This window comes from Poecilia formosa, unplaced genomic scaffold (assembly GCF_000485575.1).
Source record: "Poecilia formosa unplaced genomic scaffold, Poecilia_formosa-5.1.2 Scaffold2264, whole genome shotgun sequence".
NCBI lineage: Eukaryota > Metazoa > Chordata > Actinopteri > Cyprinodontiformes > Poeciliidae > Poecilia > Poecilia formosa.
The window spans coordinates 1-18,887 of NW_006802203.1; the positions used below are offsets into that span (position 1 = coordinate 1).

An 18,887-nucleotide genomic window follows, 5' to 3' on the forward strand; every position below is an offset into this window, starting at 1 on the left:
ATATGTGTGCAGGTCAGGAATATAATTTCTTGAAGATGGAGCCAGGAGAGGTGAACTCTCTTGGAGAAGCGTACGACTTCGACAGCATCATGCACTATGCCAGGAACACCTTCTCACGGTAACAGCTCCAGCGTCTTGGCAGCTCCATGGTTTGTTTTTGCAGCAGTATGCAACTTTTACAAAAACCTTTCTTTTTTCTTTTTTTTTTTATATATTTATTAAAACTGCCATTGCCACAGCAAAATGATAATTTGAACAAATATGTAAAAAGCATTTTTTTGTAAAAGTTACATGCTGCAGATTTAAGACAGAAAATGTTTTTTTTTGTGTAGAAATGCCATGTTTTGCTAAAATGTAAATTAAATTCTTAAAAATATTGTTTCCCCAAAACCTTATGTTGTTTTATAATCTTTTAAAATTTCTTATTAGAAATAAAAAAATATATATATAACATTTTGAAATCTAAATGGGTCAGTAGTATGAATAATTCTGGGCTCTATATGATTTAATTCCCTGCAAAAAACAGTGTTATGTTGAAGTTAGACTCTAATGAACGAAGTGCCGCTGCACTGATATGGATTCCAATAAATGTTCCCAGTTTCTGAAATTAGAGGATTTATTTTGACCAGGACACCTTGTATTTTACTGTTCTGGTGACACATTTATGTTCTGTGGTGGAAAATCGAACGTTCGCTTTCTTCCCTGCAGTGGGATGTTCCTCGACACAATACTTCCATCCAGGGATGAGAACGGAGTCCGGCCGGCTATCGGCCAGAGAACCAGGCTCAGCAAGGGAGACATCGCACAGGCAAGGAAGCTGTATAGATGTCCAGGTATTGATGCGTTTATGATGTTACTGCGTGTTTGGGTTTATGAACATGTTTATTGTTTTCAGCTAGAAAGCTAAAGATAATGGCCCTTATTAAGCTGTTGCACCTTTAACACAAAATTCTCCTGTCTCTGAGGCACAGAGGTGGAATGTAGCAATATGTTTTTCCACATGACCTTTCCAATTCGTCTTCACACGTCTCTAACACATACACCCACACACACACACACACGCACACACACACACACACACACACCCCCACACACACACACACACACATGCATGCACGCAGGCTTATTCATACATTCAGTTCTTGAGCACACCCGTACAGATCTGGCGTCATTCTGCTCCCTGGTGAGGAGTTCCTGACATGATCTGGAGCTGCTCACTGAGTTGGGGTGCAACGCTGTAAATGCTGTTTGTAAATGGTACCGAAGCTCTCAGCCCACACACACCCACACACACACGCACACACCCACACACCCACGCACACACTCTTTATAAAAAACAGCTGTGCTTTCATTTACCATATAAATACACAACTTGACATTTAGAAAATAAATTTGCTCAATGGAAACACTGCAATTTCGGGGAAAAAAATTCTGTTTGTAGAAAGAAACGCTTTGGTGCTAGGATGATGTGTTTTTGTTGTTTTTTGTTGTTTTTTTTGACCACATTGAAATAGTTTTTATTTTTTCGCAAACCTGCATTGGAAACACATTTTTTCACATCACACAAGTCACATGACCAACAACCGCATGTTGCCACTGGCGAAAACCACAAAGAAGACGATAACAGGAAGTAGTTGGAGGATGATGTCACAGCATGATTTTTAACAACTTGTCATGGGAATAAACGTATTTACATGTGATTTTACTTGTGTTTCTTATTTAATTGAAACACTACATATTGAGAAATAGTGTTTTTTTTTACATTAATGGAATATTGACAGTTTTGCGCACATTTGTAAAAGAAACACAGCTAATGATGCAGTACTAAATGATAAGCTGTATCTTTATTGCATTTTGTGCTTTCTGTGTTGATTTCTCCTGAATATTATGTGGCCCATAAATAGCAAGTTCAGTGTGTCTCAGTGGAAGCTATAAATCGATATTATACTGAGAATGTATTAATGTATCCCAGCTGGAAACAGATACAACTTGAACCTCATAAGGTCATTCTAGGGCGCTACCATATCCACTGACAGATGAACTGAACCCCAGGGCATTGTGGGGGAAAAAGACAGCATGCATGATGGGACAGGAGGGGCACGTTTGGCTAACTTCCTTTTGAGAGACAGCAGCAGCGTTATGCTCCGAATGAAAACCAACAATGGTCAGATCATTTGCCCAGAATGCCCAACTCAGCTGTTTTACATTTGTCAGATGTCCACAGAGTGACAAATTACAAGACGCATATAGTATATGTTCACATCCAGTAGATTACCGTTTTACAGAGGAATGTTGAATTCAGAACACGAACAACCCAGTCGCTGACGCTCAGCTTCCTTCTGGGTGTGTTGCAGCTTGCGGAGAAACCCTCCAGGAATCAACCGGTAACTTCTCCTCACCTGGTTACCCCAACGGATACCCCTCATACACTCACTGTGTCTGGAGAATATCTGTCACTCCTGGAGAAAAGGTGCACACCCACATGCACACGCACACACACATGCACACACACACACACACACCAAAACACAGTAAAAATTAGAGTGTGATGACAGATTGATGCTGTCTTCTTTCACTGCTCTGTCACTGATGCTAACGTCCACAGTAACTAAAGGATCTTTCATTTGATCCTCCAGATTGTTCTCAACTTCACCACTATGGACCTGTATAAAAGCAGTCTGTGCTGGTATGATTACATCGAGGTCCGGGATGGATACTGGAGGAAGGCTCCGCTGCTCGGTAAGATCTGTGTGAAAGATCCAATTTCTTCCAGATGTTATGAAATTTGTCTCAGCTCCTGAAGACTTTACAGCCAAAAACACAGCGCTTTCATCTGACTTTCTAGTTTTTGACCAGACTTTTAAACAACTGTTTAAAAATCGACTGTTTGTCAATGCAACACAAGACTAGCAAGATCAAGTATTCATGTGAGAGTGTGTACCAGAAATCCTTGCCAGTGTAAACTGCTTAAAGAGACATTATGATGTATTTTCTGGAGATATAGTGGCATTTTATGGCACAGTCGAGTAACTATGTTAACTTCAATTGTTATAAAAATTCTATATATATATCAAATATGACTTAAAACAAATTTGACTTTGTAATTTAGTGCCTTGAAATTGGGTCTCTGTCTCTTTAAGAAACTCCTACTCGTTCTAAAACTCCGCCTTCAGGAAGTTGTCACAACATGAATCCTCTATTGACCCTTTAACAACGTTTCTACCAGCATTGCACTGAGAAGTAACTCCTATAATGAGCTCAGCTGATGTACAGTTCCACCAGGTGTTTGCTAATTGGAGCTGGCTAGTCTGAAGGAGCTGAGGGGGGGGAGTCACAGGGAGGGCCTCTCAGTGAGCTATAAGTTCCTAAGCTTGGAGCTTCTCCCCAGGTGTTTTGCACAGCTGAATGGTTGCCTCGGGAGATTAAAGGATTTCTCAAACATGAATGAAAGAATCAAAGCAACACTATAGGTATGCTTTTGATGTGGGAATTACATTATAACACTGCAAAGATTATAAAAGTACATTTTTCATAATACTGCCCCTCTAAAGCTGTTTGACTTTGGAGGTCCTACCATAGTAAATACCCTACTTTTTTTGGTGAGTACAGTGTTTATTTAGTTTATATTTCCCCCCAAAGCGGATATGTTTTTACTTTGCCACTGTGGCTCACTTTCTGTCTCATCAAACTGCTGTGTCGCTCCAACCTAAACAGACCTCAGGTCCGTCTTGGTCAGAGAGTCAGAGACCGAGTCGTAGAGATTCTGCGACCTTAACGTGTTTCATTTGACTTGGTTTTCCGCTGGATTGGAGGCCAAAATAGATCCGATGTGTTTTGAGCATAAGGACTGTCTAATAATGATTACTTCCTCATAGGCAGTTCATGGAACATCTGAAGTGGCTGCACGTCACAGCATATATCAATATAAATCAGCAGACATTTATGAAAATATATCATTGACAAGATTTTCCACATTTTTATTTCATGAAGGACGCTGAAAGAAATAAAATTAAATAATTTTGATAAAGAAAATTGAAAGTTGAGAAATGTCATAGGGATTGGCAAAAAGGAAGTCATTGAGGTAGATACAGAGCAGAAAAGAAGGTAGAACTGATAACACACTGCTGGATGAAGGGACAAGTCCAGGAGAAAATGTTTTGAATTTTTTTAGTTATTGGCCTGGCAGAGTGAAGATAATTTAAGTTAAATTGGGCTTATAAGGGAAACACTTCTTATAATCAGTTCTTAAAGTGATTTTGTTGATTTTCATTTTCTGTTTGTGATTCTCAGGCAGGTTTTGTGGAGACAAAATCCCTGATGTCTTAATCTCAGCCGACAGCAGGATGTGGATCGAGTTTCGCAGCAGCAGCAATTGGGTGGGCAAAGGCTTTGCTGCTGTTTATGAAGGTAGCAGCTCCTATAAATTAATAAATCACTCGGACAAATTGCTGGTTAACATGCATATGCATTCGTTTGCAGCATAGGCTTATGTCTGATGATTAAACATGCCTGGTTTTTGAGATTAGCTCCATTACTCATGGTGCAGAGAGAATGTTTCAGGTCTCTGCAATCAGCAACGGTTGATGCTAACTCATCCTGTCCATCTCTGCCTGCTGTGATTCTCTGTTTTTCTGTTCAGCCATCTGTGGAGGGGAAATTACCAAGGACTCTGGGCAAATTCAGTCTCCCAACTACCCTGATGACTACAGGCCCTCCAAAGAGTGTGTGTGGAGGATCACTGTGTCTGAGGGATACAATGTTGGACTTAGCTTCCAGGCCTTCGAGGTGACCCACTCTCTCTATCTCTGTGTGTGGGTGTGTGTGTGTGTATTTGTATGTTTCCAAGTGTGTGTGCGTGTCACTGTGTGCATGAGCTCGGAAAGTCTGGGTCAAATTTCACGCTCGTATTGTTGCTAGAAAGGTAGTAAAGGTTCCAGCGGATGCTGTGTGTGAATCTGGTGTTTAATCCCATAGTTCAGATTATTCTCTCCATATTTGTTGCTGTGTGCTGCTCTGCTCTGTTGCATCAATTACTTCCTCTGCTTTACAAACAGCAGCTGTGAATGTGCAAAAGTCAGTGTTCTTTCTTCATTAAAATGTGAAAACCTAGTCTTTGTTTAAACCACTTTCAATAATTGTATGGACAAATGTTCAAGGAGAAATTTGTGTCCACAAGTGTTCATCAGTACATCACATAGGAATTAGCTGTGTAGTCCTGACTTTCCTGCAGCCATATTTAGTTTGAAACAAGCCCCTCCCACACTTGTTTGCTTTAGGGTAGATCCACTTGTAAAGTCCTGATTGTGTCAGTAGCTGTTTCCATTACAAATGTGAGCAAATCTTGGTGCTTCCATTAAATAAGAAATGAAATCAAAATCACATGTTAATAAGCTAAGTCACACGATAAGTAATTCAAAATCACAGTTACACAATACATATCATAACTCAGTCATGATGCTGGTGCTCATCATCTATCATCCATGAGAGGAAACAGTGACGTCTTATTCAGGAGTTGGAGCAACAAGCCCCGCCTTGTATGCGGTGTTTTGGGAAAACTGTAATTGGAGATTTTACAGAAGAGTTTTGACTTCAACACGTTGGAATGGCACAACTTTTTATGAACTGTGATGCTGTGAGAGCTCTGGAGAAGCCAGCTGCACATTGTCTGGAAAAAACAAAAACAAAACCACCATCCTCCTACCACTTCCTGTCGTCTTCTTCATTATTTTCTCCAGTAGCAACATCCGGCTGTTGATCACTTGTAATGTGAAAAAAGTGTTGCCATTGTAGTTTTGTGAAATACATCAATTTCAATACAACTGAAGCTGTTTAAGTGAGCTTTTTCAAAATTAGCATGTTTCCATTAAGTAAATGTATCTTCATCATTTCAATTTCCGCAATTGTATGAATAGAGGAAATGCAGCCAGTAATGTGAAAATTGAATTTAACTTTGAAAAGAAAAGCGGGAAAACTTGGCTAGAAAAGATACTTTGGCTTTCTGAGACATCCTGAGGACAGCTGCAGCGTAACGAGTGACGCAGTGTGAAACTGTGAAACACATTGCACTTCACTCCTACATCTATAAGGACTGAAGTGCAATGTGTTACACTTCACTCCTTACAGGTGTAGAAAACTACAGATTGTTATTTGCTGTCAGGATTGGGCTAACTGTGGAGAATAATTATGTGGCACCTTTTACTTCAGAGTTGGTCATTTTACATAAATGCTCTCAGCAGTTCTTTTACAGACACTCCTTGATTTTTCTCCCTTCCAATCATAAAAACTGCAAGTATGTTTTACATTTCACAGCAATGATTAATCTATATAAAGCAAATAAGGTAGGAAGTTTGAGCCATATGAGCTATTAACCCTTGTATGTCGAAATGGGGTCCAACTGACCCCACACACATAAAACCTGTATCATTTTCCATAGACCTCTACGTTTGCCTCAGTCCTCGCATGCACAACGGTTAAACGGGGCACTGATGATGACTGTGACACTCCAAGAGTCTCACTGAACACGTGTGTGTGTGTGTGCGTGTGACTGTGACTGTTGTAGATCGAGAGGCACGACAGCTGCGCCTATGACTACCTGGAGGTTCGGGACGGCCCGCTTGAAACGAGCCCGCTGATTGGCCGTTTCTGTGGCTACGACAAACCTGAAGACGTTCGCTCCACCTCTCACACTCTGTGGATGAAGTTTGTCTCTGACGGGACGGTGAACAAGGCTGGCTTTGCTGCCAACTTCTTCAAAGGTGAGGGAGCTCAATAAAGGCGGTCAGTGAGTGTTTTTCTCTTCAATTTCTTTTAATGTATTTATTTATTGTCCTTTAAAAGTACTCATCAATAATGCCACCACAAGTCTTGCTGTATTTAATGAATTTACGGTGAAACTTCTTTTCTCGCTGTACCTGTTAGTTGTTTTTTCCCGTGTGGCTTTTCTCTCCAAGGCTTTTCACATGAATTTTGACTCATGTGTGTTCCAGAGGAAGATGAGTGTGCCAAGCCAGACAATGGTGGATGCGAGCAGAGGTGTGTAAACACTCTTGGCAGCTTCAAGTGTGCCTGTGACCCTGGCTACGAACTGGCTCCTGACAAGAAGAGCTGTGAAGGTAACAATGAGTGTGTGTTTCAGCATTTCTAAGATCATAAGGCTCATTTTTCCAACAAATATTATGTTGTGAGGACCCATTGCTAGTTTTGGGGGTTATGTTTAGGACTTTTATGATGTGAATTGAGTTTATGTTAGGTTTAGAGTCAAGCATGTACTGATAATGGTTCAGTTTGGGGTACGAGTCAGAGTCAGGCAGTTAGGCTGTGGAGATGAATGAAAAATGAATGGAAGTCACTGCAAAGTCCTTTGAAGTTAGAAAAACATTAAATGTGCGTGCGTGTGTGTGGGTGGTATGTGTGTATGAGGGACTGAGAATGTTCATTCTTGTTCACAGTGTTTTGTGTTTTATGCCAGTTTGACTCAGAAACATCCAAACAGCTTCCATCAACAGGAAAAAACACGCAAGACAAATCAAACAGGGAAAAGGGCTTTTATTCCCACGATGTAGACCATCTGCTAAAAGAACCAAACAAATATCATTCAACAGAGAAAATGGTGCATTTTAAATATTTCAGCTGTATAATTACTTCTGGGAAAACTTTCTTTCAGGATTATATTTGCATGTTTAAAGTACTTAAAGTGACAACGTATTATAAGGAATTGGTTAAACAGAGTCAGTCAAAACAACATTTAATATGACTCCTGTCAAACTTGATGATTTGATAATGACACTTTCTTTCTTTGTACTCATGTACTCTGGACCAACTTAGCTTAAAGTAAAAAGCTTTCAAATTTAATTTGCAATCCGTTGAATGTTCTTCATTTTGTGCTACACATATGTGCCTTTGACACACATTTAAACTGCACAGAAACGGTTAAAGTGGCAGTACGTAACTTTTATTTAAGAAATTGTTCTTTTACATATATATATTAAAACGTCACCATGCCATGACAGTTTTACATGAGACAGATAACCAGTGAAAACATCAAGCTCTCCTGGCTTCTGCCTGTGGTAGACACTAGAAATGCAAGTTGATTGAATTTCCATTGGAAATTTTCTTCACTAGTTTGTTTTTGCAGGTTGTTCTTCTATGGAAGGTTGAATGTGATTTGTGAAGTGTTTTTTTTTCTTCACATTTGTTTTTTTTTCTTCACATTGAAGGACTCTATAAAAAGTTTTATACAGCGCAGTCTGATGTTGTCAACTTTTTCTATCTGGCTGCGAGCGTCCACTTCTGAATTCTTTTAGCCGTTTACATCTTCTGTCACATCATCAGTAAACACTGGAGACCGAGGCTGTTGGGAATCATTCCAGTCTGAAGCAGCACACAGCTTCCATGGAGCTGAACAGACGATGCGTTCTGCTTCGGGTCAGGTGTCAGTCTCTAACCACCCCTCCATCTTGTTTTCTTCCTGCCATTTTGAAACAGAAGGAAGAAATGCTGTTATGACTTTTTATTGTTTGTTTTTTTTCGCCAAAGTTTAAGCGAACATCATGACAATTTTTTGTGAGCTGCTTCCTGGTGTTTTCTGTCGTTCTCCGGAGGATTTGTCTTGCCTTTAAGCTTTCTCTCTTAACTCCTTTTGCTAGTTTTCCTTGTAAATTCATTCAGTATTTTTGCATTCACAAACATTTCTTCAGCCACAGAGAGCAACTTATTGTTTTTAAAATCAAAAGGTACTGTAAACCTAAGCCTGCCAGGGGTATGAATAATTTTGAGCCACCTGTATGTTAAAACTTAGTCACAAATCAATTGCATTCATTGTTTGAATTCTACCTGTTAATGACCATAAAACTAGAAACTTTATAGTACGGGTCATTTTTAGCAACTCTAAACACAAATGTTATGATTTATCTTTTAAAAAGGAAAAGAAAAAAAATCCCCCCAGTTTTTTTGAGGCAGTATAGAAGGTGAAATTTGATGTTTGAAGGAAGGAAAAGGAAAAAGAGAGGCAGCTCTGGTTGAAATTAAATCCTGCTGGTCTAGTGACCAACATGGCAGCTGAGTCGCCTCTTTCCTGTAGTCTGTCTCTGTTTTTGACCAGGCCCACCATAATTGTGTCAACTGCAAACCTGATAGAGGTTGCTGCTGTGCTGGGATGTGCAGTCATGAACATCAGAGGACTGAGCACACACCCTTGGGGTACCCCCATGCTCAGTGTGGTGGTACTGGATGTAGTGCTGCCAAGCCGGACTGCTTGTGGTCCAGTAGCCAATCACAGAGAGACGTGTACAAGCCCAACCTCTCCAGCTTCTGGATCAGTTATTGTGGGATGATGGTGTTAACTTTGACTTGTTTGCTTTGTTCTTGGGATTAAATTTAGAAAAATCGAACTGGACTAAACAGGGGAAATCACTGTAACGTCAGTATACCCTCAGTGCGTTTCATGTACAACCATGTTGCTCGTTGCTGGGCCTGACTTGTTTACATCTGTGTGTTTTCAGCTGCCTGTGGCGGTCTTCTGTCCAAGCTGAATGGAACCATCAGCACTCCTGGTTGGCCTAAGGAATATCCACCCAACAAGAACTGTGTGTGGCAGGTGGTGGCCCCCACTCAGTACCGCATTTCCATGCAGTTTGAGGCTTTCGAGCTGGAGGGCAACGAGGTAACCATGTCCGGGTGTTAGCGTGCAGCTCGGCCGGCCGCAGGGCTTTTAGCAACACGTTAACGATTCCTTCTTCATCAGCGCTTTAAGACCCTAACGCGATCCTCATGTGTGTGTTTAGGTTTGTAAATATGATTACGTGGAGGTGCGGAGCGGCCTCTCGTCCGACTCTAAGCTGCACGGGAAATACTGCGGCACAGAGGTCCCCGAGGTCATCACCTCTCAGTACAACAACATGAGGATTGAGTTCAAGTCGGACAACACGGTTTCCAAGAAAGGCTTCAAAGCTCACTTCTTTTCAGGTAAAACTTGAGCACGAGTGTGTCTTTGGCAGAGTGCTTCGATTGAGCATCAAAATGCAGGACTTGTTCTCACTTATGTATCGGTTTCCTGAGAATCTGATCAATGAGTGATGAGAAGGAGGAGAGATTCCATCAGGACAGAAAAGAGACGGAGAATTTTACATAATGAAGACGAAGTGTTCAATTCACATGTACTTACCCTTATCAGTGCATATTCAATTTACAAAAGTAACATTTATTTTATAAACTCTGTTAGAAAACAATTGTTTTCTCCTAAAACCTTTTTTGGATTAGAAATATTAACAGAAATGAACTGATAATGTCACAAAATGTCATCAATTCAGTCAGGAGATCAGATTTCTCTAAATCAAATTAGAATAAAAACCTGACCTGATTGAGAAAAATAGATGTCATTTTTTTTGATTCAGCAGTGCAAAATAATCCTAATTCAGTTGAAAAAATATAAACAACTTCCTAAAGATATGTTTTATAACCTGGTGTTATCAGCATGAAATCATTCCACCCGTTAACATTGGGAGGCCAGACCAAGGCACTCCGGCAGCAGCTCTGAACGTTCTCCTCTCCTAGACTGATTTCATTCAGTGGAACAACTGGTCATAAATTCTTTAAGGACCTTTTTAAATCCCTCACTAGACTCATAATCTGCTTCAGTTTTCCACCTGAAATGCCTCAGACAGCTCTTGGGTCCTCACCATGGTGCTCACACTCACTTCAACTGTCAGGAGCACACCAAAGCAAATGTCTGAGGTTTAAACAGGACAAACCTTTTTATTTGTGCTACTTGCTGCTTCTTTCTGTCTCTTTTGCTTGGACTGAGCTCGGTAAGAAAGGTTTCATTCACTCTGCTGCTTTAACCTAAAACTTGCTACAGAAAGCTTTGAAATTGACTGAATTTTTCTGACTGAGTGCTTTTACCTCCAAACTAAAAGTTCTCAAGTCTGATTCAGTGACATGCTGGTGTTATGTATTTTCCAGGCTTGTAGTTTTATAGCACAATCTTCAGCTGTTATAAATTGCTGTATATGTGACACATAGCTTAAAGGAAATTCAACTGCGCAATTTAATGCCTTGAAATTGAGCCTCTGTCTCCTTAAGAAGCTCCTGCTCTTTCCAACACTCTGCCTTCAGGAAGTCACCACAACAACCGTTACAACTGCTCTTAGGAGCGTTGCACTGAGATGTAGTTTGTATGATGAGCTCAGCAGACTCACAGTTCCACCAGCAGTTAGCACTGTCTGCTAATTGCTGCTGCTAGTCTGAAAGAAAGAGCCACGCATGGTGGGGCGCGCCACGCCACGCCACGCCACACTATGTCACGCCACACCACGTCACGCCACTCCACGCCACACCACACCACTTCACGTGTTTTTAGTGAGTAAGGGAGAGTCTTGTAAGACAAACTTTCAAAAATGTGGGGCGCTTGTAATATAGTTTTTTAAATTCAGAAATAAGCCTCACACTTTGCATTGTAAAAAAAATAAATAAATAAAAGGCACCACCTTCTTTCTATAGACCTCCCTGTGTCCAACCCTGACCATCCTCTTTATGAGATGTTGGTTCACGCTCCCTCGCAGATAAACTTTTAAAACTCCAACTGCCTGCAGAGCCTCTAGAATTTGCAACTTGGCACTGTGGAGAAGTTCCTGGTGAACAGATAGCCCACTCTTATTTGCACCTTCCAGGGATACGTTTTGGTTGCCAAACAGCCAGCGGCTTTAGGGAGGTCCCCTCTGCCTCCCAAACACCACTAATCCATGTGTGCATGCGGACATTTTGTGCTTGACCTGAAGACGGCTACAATGAGCGCCGTGCAACATCGGCTGCAAAGCTTCTTAGTCAGTGATAGGGTGTGACTGAGCCCACAATAGAAACTGTAATACCACATCAGACACAAACACACGTGCACATGCACACACACACACACACACACACACACACACAGACTAGGATTTAGTGGTTTCATTAAAATCAGATCTAGCTGAGTTGGGTTAAGACTCATCATCTGTGTCTAATCTTACACCTCTTTGTAGGGAGTCTTGCTTCCAGGCATGAAAACATCACAACACTTGTTATTTTAGTCGTGGGGTTATCCTGTGCATCTGTCAACATGGCAGCTCCACGCAGATCAGATCTTCCACCCTCTGCTCCCTGCAGACTCCAGTTCCTCTGAACGGCTTTGTCGTCAGCAAGGCGGTCAAGAGGTTAACAGCACTACAACTCTGGTTTTGGTTTCTGTTTAAAAGTCTGCAGAGTCCAAAGGTTTCCAAATATTTCAGTTAAATATTTAGAAAAAAATATGTACAACAAATGTTCATGTATATATGTTAGAAACAGATCCAATGAACTGTTCACCGCTTTTATTTTCACTCACTGGGAGGTTGACACTGGTTCGATTTGACAGCTCACACATCTACAAAACCGCATGTGAGCAATTTCATAGTGTGATTACTACAATATGGAAAAAGGATCATACACGCTTGTGTGCTGGAGCAGAGACACATCTAAAATATGCAAGACATTAGAAGAAATCCTAATGTGATATTCTAATTTTCTTCAGTCTTTGAAACTGCAAAAAATAAAAATAAAAGCTTGAAATATTTAACTCTATGTAATGAATCCTCGTAAAATCATGAGTTGACTCGCAAGAAGCATTGTACGTTTACACAATATTCACTTTTTTTTCAGATGTACTTGTATTAGTCTTTTCATTATTTATTTTGTAAAGTTTTAGAGAGTTATTTTAGTCATATTTTGGGCTACATGAAATGTTTAAAGCTGGGATCTGTCCTTTTGTTTTAAACTTTGTGCCTTATGTTGAAATGTTTGCTTGAAAGCCAAATAATGTTCTGTCTGTGCATGTTCATGTTTTCACCACTTCTGTCACCTTCCCTTACATCACCTGACCTGCTTGCATTGGTTCCTCCCATCTCATCCCCCACACCCCGCATGTCCTTTGGGGCATTTTTTTTCTTTCACCATCCGTTTTCTTTCCCCTCCCACTTCCCTTTATCCCTTCCACTTTGTCTCTGTTATTTCCACATGAGTGACGTGCTGCATGTGTGTCTCTCACAGACAAAGATGAATGCAGCAAGGACAACGGCGGCTGCCAGCACGAGTGCATCAACACGGTGGGCTCGTACGTCTGTCAGTGTCGCCACGGCTTTGTGCTGCATGAGAACAAACATGACTGTAAAGAAGGTGGGTTCCACTTGCACCCACGTGTTCACACACCGGAGTGAGAATGTCCGGGATGCATGTGCATGCTGATGACACTTTTGGTCATGAAAATGAGAAATTTCAAACCTAGGATCCACATCTGAAAATGTCAACAGAAAATGTTAAGCTGATCTATATAGACAATTTACCTGTTACATTTCAAGTAAATGCTACATTATTAGCTTTTTCACTGCCTTAGTGAGTCTCTGTCTAGATAGATAGTTTCCCTTGGTGGTTCTTAATCCACATCGGACCCAATTTGAATTTTTATGCATCCTATATACACTACTGACAGTATATAGTAATGTATATAGTGTATGTAGCAATTAGTGTTAGTTCATGCACATATTCTTAATGTGCATGAACAAACACTTTTCTTGGTATACCAATCACTCAAACTCTTTTTACACTAGAAGTTACACTCAGCAGAAACTTGAGTTTAAAATTCCAACTCTAAAGAACAAAAGATAGTTATCAAATGTTCATGGGTAATTTAGGCCTAAGGACGAGAGATTAAAGGGTCGTTCCCACACGTTCATGAAATAAATTAGACCCAAAGGAGACTTCAGAGTTTGGATGTAAGATGAAGGAGGTTTAACCTTTTTATTCAAATTTTATCTCACTTGCAGTGCAAACACTGATCTAAAGGATATCTGTGCAAAATGAATAACAGATGAGTTAGCAAATCCCAGCAACACGAGTGGCTACCAGAGTAACAGGAAAGCTAGCTTCCTTCGAGGCTAACTCGTCTCTGCCAGTGAACCCATCCGAAGAAACTGCAGCCACAGCAGTCGTTATGATTCGGCTAGCTGCAGAGTTCAAAAAGCACCGGGCAGTTCCCATCAAGACTCCATAAAACCTCTACGAGCTTCGGTAGACTTGTTGAAAACAACAGTGGACTCCCTACAAAAGAGCCTCTCCTCTGTGAAGTCTGTGATTGAATGTCTACTCGCAGTTGACTCCTCCATTAACATGCTGAAAGTTTGAAATATCTCTCCTTTGGACTCACTTGACGACCTTGAGAAGTGCTCAGATAGAAGCAGCCTCTGCATATAAAAGATCACTGACAGAGCTGAGGATGGCGCAGACCCAATCGAGTTCATTTCTGGTGTTTTGAGCTGGAGAGGGTACAGCGGTCTCCAACCCTCCGATCCAGTCAGCACAAATTCCCTTGTGTCTTAATGGTCTGCTTTCCCAGATTTCAGCAAGAAGAGGCTGTTCTTCGCTGAGCTAGGGATCACAATTTGCAATACCAATGAGTCACAAGAAGGATCTGTCAACACCGCAGCAAAGAAAGGAGCAGTATTCCATTGTGTAAAACAAGTCCCGTTTCAGAAAAAAGTCAGCTGTATTCCACAAACCTGAGAATGACCCACAAGGACAACATGCTCATCTTTAATTCGCCCGAGGGAGGAGGCTCAGAAGTTCGTCATCCAGAGTCTGGGTAAAGACTAGAACACTGACTGGCAGCCATCAAGGGGTCAAATTATCCGTATTAGTAGTTTGGTTATCTGAGGATTCACCTGGCTGTGATTTTCTGAGCCATTTCTCTGCTGCAAACCCTTTATTCACAGACAACCTGTAAAGACAATAAACTGTGAGAAAGGAAGCTGAAGGAGTCCTGCAGGGTTGATTGCTCTGTGTCACACTGAGAGGACATCAGTTCCATCAGTGTGTGGACAATGCTCTCCACACCAGAACACTGAGATGCTTCCCATCAACAAATCAAACATAACTACTGAGGAAAAAAAAAAAACTCTTCAAAGAGGGAGATAGAAAATTATCTAGGAGTATACATGCTTTAGAAACATTGTTCCGCAAACTTTCAAATTTTTTAAAGAAAATTTGACCGCCTCTTTATTCCAGAAATCTCAAAATTAACATGATTAACGTTTGTTAATCTCTGTTTAACGATTGTTAACAGAGGCATCCATTATTTTTTTACTCAAACTGTGATTCACATTGATCCATTTCCTCCTTAAGTAACGTAGAAATCTGTGCAAAGGCACTGGCCTCACAGTTAGAAACCATAATGGATGATATAATCTCTCATAATCTGACTGCCTTAACTTCAAGAGTTCAACCAGTAGTCATCAGCCATTGTTCTTTGTCTTCACTCTAAATCAATGAGTGAAGGATCACAGGTTATCTCTCTGCCCAGATGATACACATAACGATCAAAATGAACCATAATAATTATACTTCTAAGAACTTCTAAGAAAGCCAGTCCAGGTGCCTTTTATGGAATCATTTAAAGTTCCTCTTTGCTGTCATCGTGTTCATTTGATCTGGACTTTTAGGACAGAACCAGCAGCCTGCCTCGCACCACTTCAGATTTAATTTGGATTTGTCTCAGATATCTCGCTCCACAAGGCCTTCTTTGTAAAAACCTGGAACTTACTGTAAAGACTTTACGACTGTTATTACTTTGAATGTGTGCCAGCGCACCGGAGATTTGGTGTCTTTGGCTTGTGGCTTCATCTGAACTTTTCTTAAACAACCGCTTCACAGTAACCGTGCCTGGGTTCACTTGTCCCAAACGTGCCCTTAAATTATCCAAAGAAGTTGAGACTCAGATCTTGTATCAAGTTTTCTGCTTGATTTGTACTCGGTTGAAAAGTGATAAAAGATGAAAGAGCAACAGGGCATAACAAAGGAAAATTAGAAAATTACAGCGTTATTATGGTTCAGAACCATAAGTATTATGTAGCATCCAGGGATTGGTGTTATTCAAACCAGATTTTTTAAACTGACTGACCTCTCAAGCATTCCCACAGTAATTAAAAACCTCAAAGCTTTTCAAAGTCAACTTTTGCACACGCACACCAACAAACACTACATCAGTGTCTGTATGAACGACTCACTGAGGCTCCCCAGGTTTCTCATAAAGAGTGTCACGTTTCCAACATCTGGGGACTCCAAAGCTTTGCATGTTGCATTGTTGTCCTGATTGTCGACATGAAGCACATGTGTGTTTATATGTTCACTAAACCAGTGTGGCCCTGCAGCCTTGCAGTCAGATCTGCAGTTGTACACATAAAGCACTGCATTAGTGCTTAAGGGCATCAGAAGAGACGATTCACATTTTCAAGTATGCATGTCAAAGATCTGGTTGTATTCTTAACCAGACCATTGTAACAGTGTGTGTGGGTATGGCTGCATGGGTGAATATACTTAGACATATGTGTGTTTGGTGAGTCCATGGAAAAAAAAAACAACACAGAAAAAAACTGATAAAATAGACAATTAATTAACCTATATTCTCTTTTAATTTTTCTGATTTATTATTGAGGATCCATCTGAAAACATGGTATGAATTTATGGGGTAGGAGTTCATAAGTTTCTTACTTCTTCCTGCTCCTTTTGGAGCATGTTAAGATTATTGTGGTACGAAAAAATATGTCTTTTGCGTTATTTTATACTGCTATCATGTTCGAAATAAATAAATAAATAATATAAATAAATAAACTCTGCCTGTATACATGTGCTGTCAAAACCAAAGGTGATCTGCTCAGTAAAAGTCCATGACGTAACAAAGAAGTTAAGCTTCCTGAACAATTGGATCAGGAGATTTTTTTTTCTTTCTTTCTTCACTCGATGTTTTGAGTAGAAGAAGCAGAATTAGACTGGGAGCACAGGTACACTACGTCTTTTAACACCGTGCTGCTGAAGAACAATTATCGTTCTTCATCAGTCAGAAAAAGGGGGGGATGGAGAAAGCTCCAGAGTTATGACATAACAAAACATGAGAATCTGTGGAAGGCTTGAAAACTACTGATCATTGAAGCTCACAGTGCAATCTCACTGACCTACAGGTATTTTGCAAAGAATAGAGCTAACATTTCTAGAAGTTCTAAGCAGGTCAAAAAAGTATAGACCCAGGGATCTGAATCCAAGTGCACACCACACTTTTCAGATACATTGTGTTGGTCTACAACATAAAATCCCAGATGAATTTGCTTCAGTTTGTGGCATTATGTGTAAAATAGTTTGTCCTGACTCTATATATCTAGTTTTTATTTGTTGTTGCTGTATTTCTTATTGTTATGTGTGAAATTGTATGAATGTTTATATCTTCTTTCGTTTATGGAATTATGAATGGAAATTAGCATTTTGCTACGTTTATGACAAAATTAATTAATCTGCACTGTTCCATTTAAATAACATCAGTCAATCAATCAAAAAACAAAAAGGTTAACAGATTTAATATATTTAGTTCCTTTTAGGTTTCTGGACATCATGTTTGTGTCAAATGAAACAGCCTCGCTCTGATTTACTGACAGCATCACTAGGTGACTGGTAAGTGCCTCCACATGCAGGGTTTGAGTCTGTCTTTGACTCAGCAATCTGACTTTTTTTTTATTCCTAATTCAGCTCTTGGATTTGAACCGCAAACATCCAAACCGACCCTGTTTAGTGCAGCAGAAGGCAGCTTGTGCTGTACATGTGCGCCTGCTTTCCTTCAAACTTCACCCTGAACTTGTGACCAGGATGTTCTCCTTTGAAATCCCTTTTTTCCCCTCGTTCGGTTCTCGTGTTTCTCTTCTTCATGTTCCCTTTCTATTTCCTCTGACCTTTTCCTGTGCAGCCACGATTTTCACTTCCTTCCTTCCTGTGTGTGCTCTCGTGTTTCTGTGTGTGTCCAGCTGAGTGCGAGCATAAGATCCACAGCCCCAGCGGGACCCTGAGCAGCCCCAACTGGCCCGACAAGTACCCCAGCCGTAAGGAGTGCACCTGGGACATCACTGCCACGCCAGGACACCGAGTCAAGATCGTAAGTGAGCAAACCCAACCAAGCCGACCTAGTAACAACTTGTCGTCCTGGCTGCAGAATCATGGGGCATGAAGAGGCCTTAGGGCGTTTCTTCTCTTTTTTTTTCATGTCTGAATTCTTTGTTCTCGCTCTTTTCAAGAGAACCAAATGTGGATGGAGGAGAAAGCACAGATATTTGGGTTAACTGCAATCGCGTGCGCATGTGTTAGTAAGAGGCCTTGGGCAGAGGCCATCTGTGTCCTTGTGCCTCTGTGTGTGTAGACACACACACACTCACACACAAGTTTGGATTTCTACCCACATTAGGACTTTGCATTGACTTCCATTCATTTTAGTTACTGCATTTATGGCTAAGACTTGAAAACTGCTGATATTTTCCCTAACCCTAACCATTACTAGTCTATTCCTAAAGCTAACCTTAACTAAAACTTAATTCACATCATACCTCTAAACCTGTCCTCTTACCCTAAACAGGGTTTTAGGACCATTCTTTGGTCCCCATGCGGCCCATCGGTCTTCAGAGAGTTGGTAAATATGCCAGAAAAGGTCCTAAGAATAGATAAACAAGTACACACGCACACGCGCGCGCGCGCACACACACACACACACACACACACACACACACACAGAAAGATAGTTGTGGTGCTCACATCTGTGTGACATGACTTGATGAAGAGTCGTGTTAGTCACTGTTAGACTGAGGATTTCTGGTCTTGAGTTTCTCTTTTTCTAAACAACATGTTTCTCATCCCTTTTGTATAGAAGATAATTTTATGATTAAAGATCATCGAGGTTGGACAGCTGCAGGTTATAAAGCATGATCAGAACATGAATGTCTGTGATGCATAATTAGACTTGATGCAAACTGCCAGGTTAAGGTTTTGTAGAATCCATCATCAGGTCAGGGCCTGGA

General features: G+C 40.7%; 1 protein-coding gene across 1 annotated transcript; it reads left to right on the forward strand.

The window, feature by feature from the left end:
• Positions 1–8: 8 nt before the first annotated feature.
• LOC103133110 (dorsal-ventral patterning tolloid-like protein 1) lies at positions 9–18,438 on the forward strand (the record flags this gene model as incomplete). Its single annotated transcript, XM_007544878.2, has 12 exons — positions 9–118; positions 709–833; positions 2,355–2,470; positions 2,637–2,739; positions 4,291–4,407; positions 4,640–4,785; positions 6,560–6,755; positions 6,987–7,112; positions 9,501–9,661; positions 9,783–9,963; positions 13,057–13,182; positions 17,847–18,438. Coding segments are annotated over 12 exons (1,707 nt in total), but the record flags the coding sequence as incomplete, so codon positions are not given.
• Between the last annotated feature and the right edge of the window lie 449 nt (positions 18,439–18,887).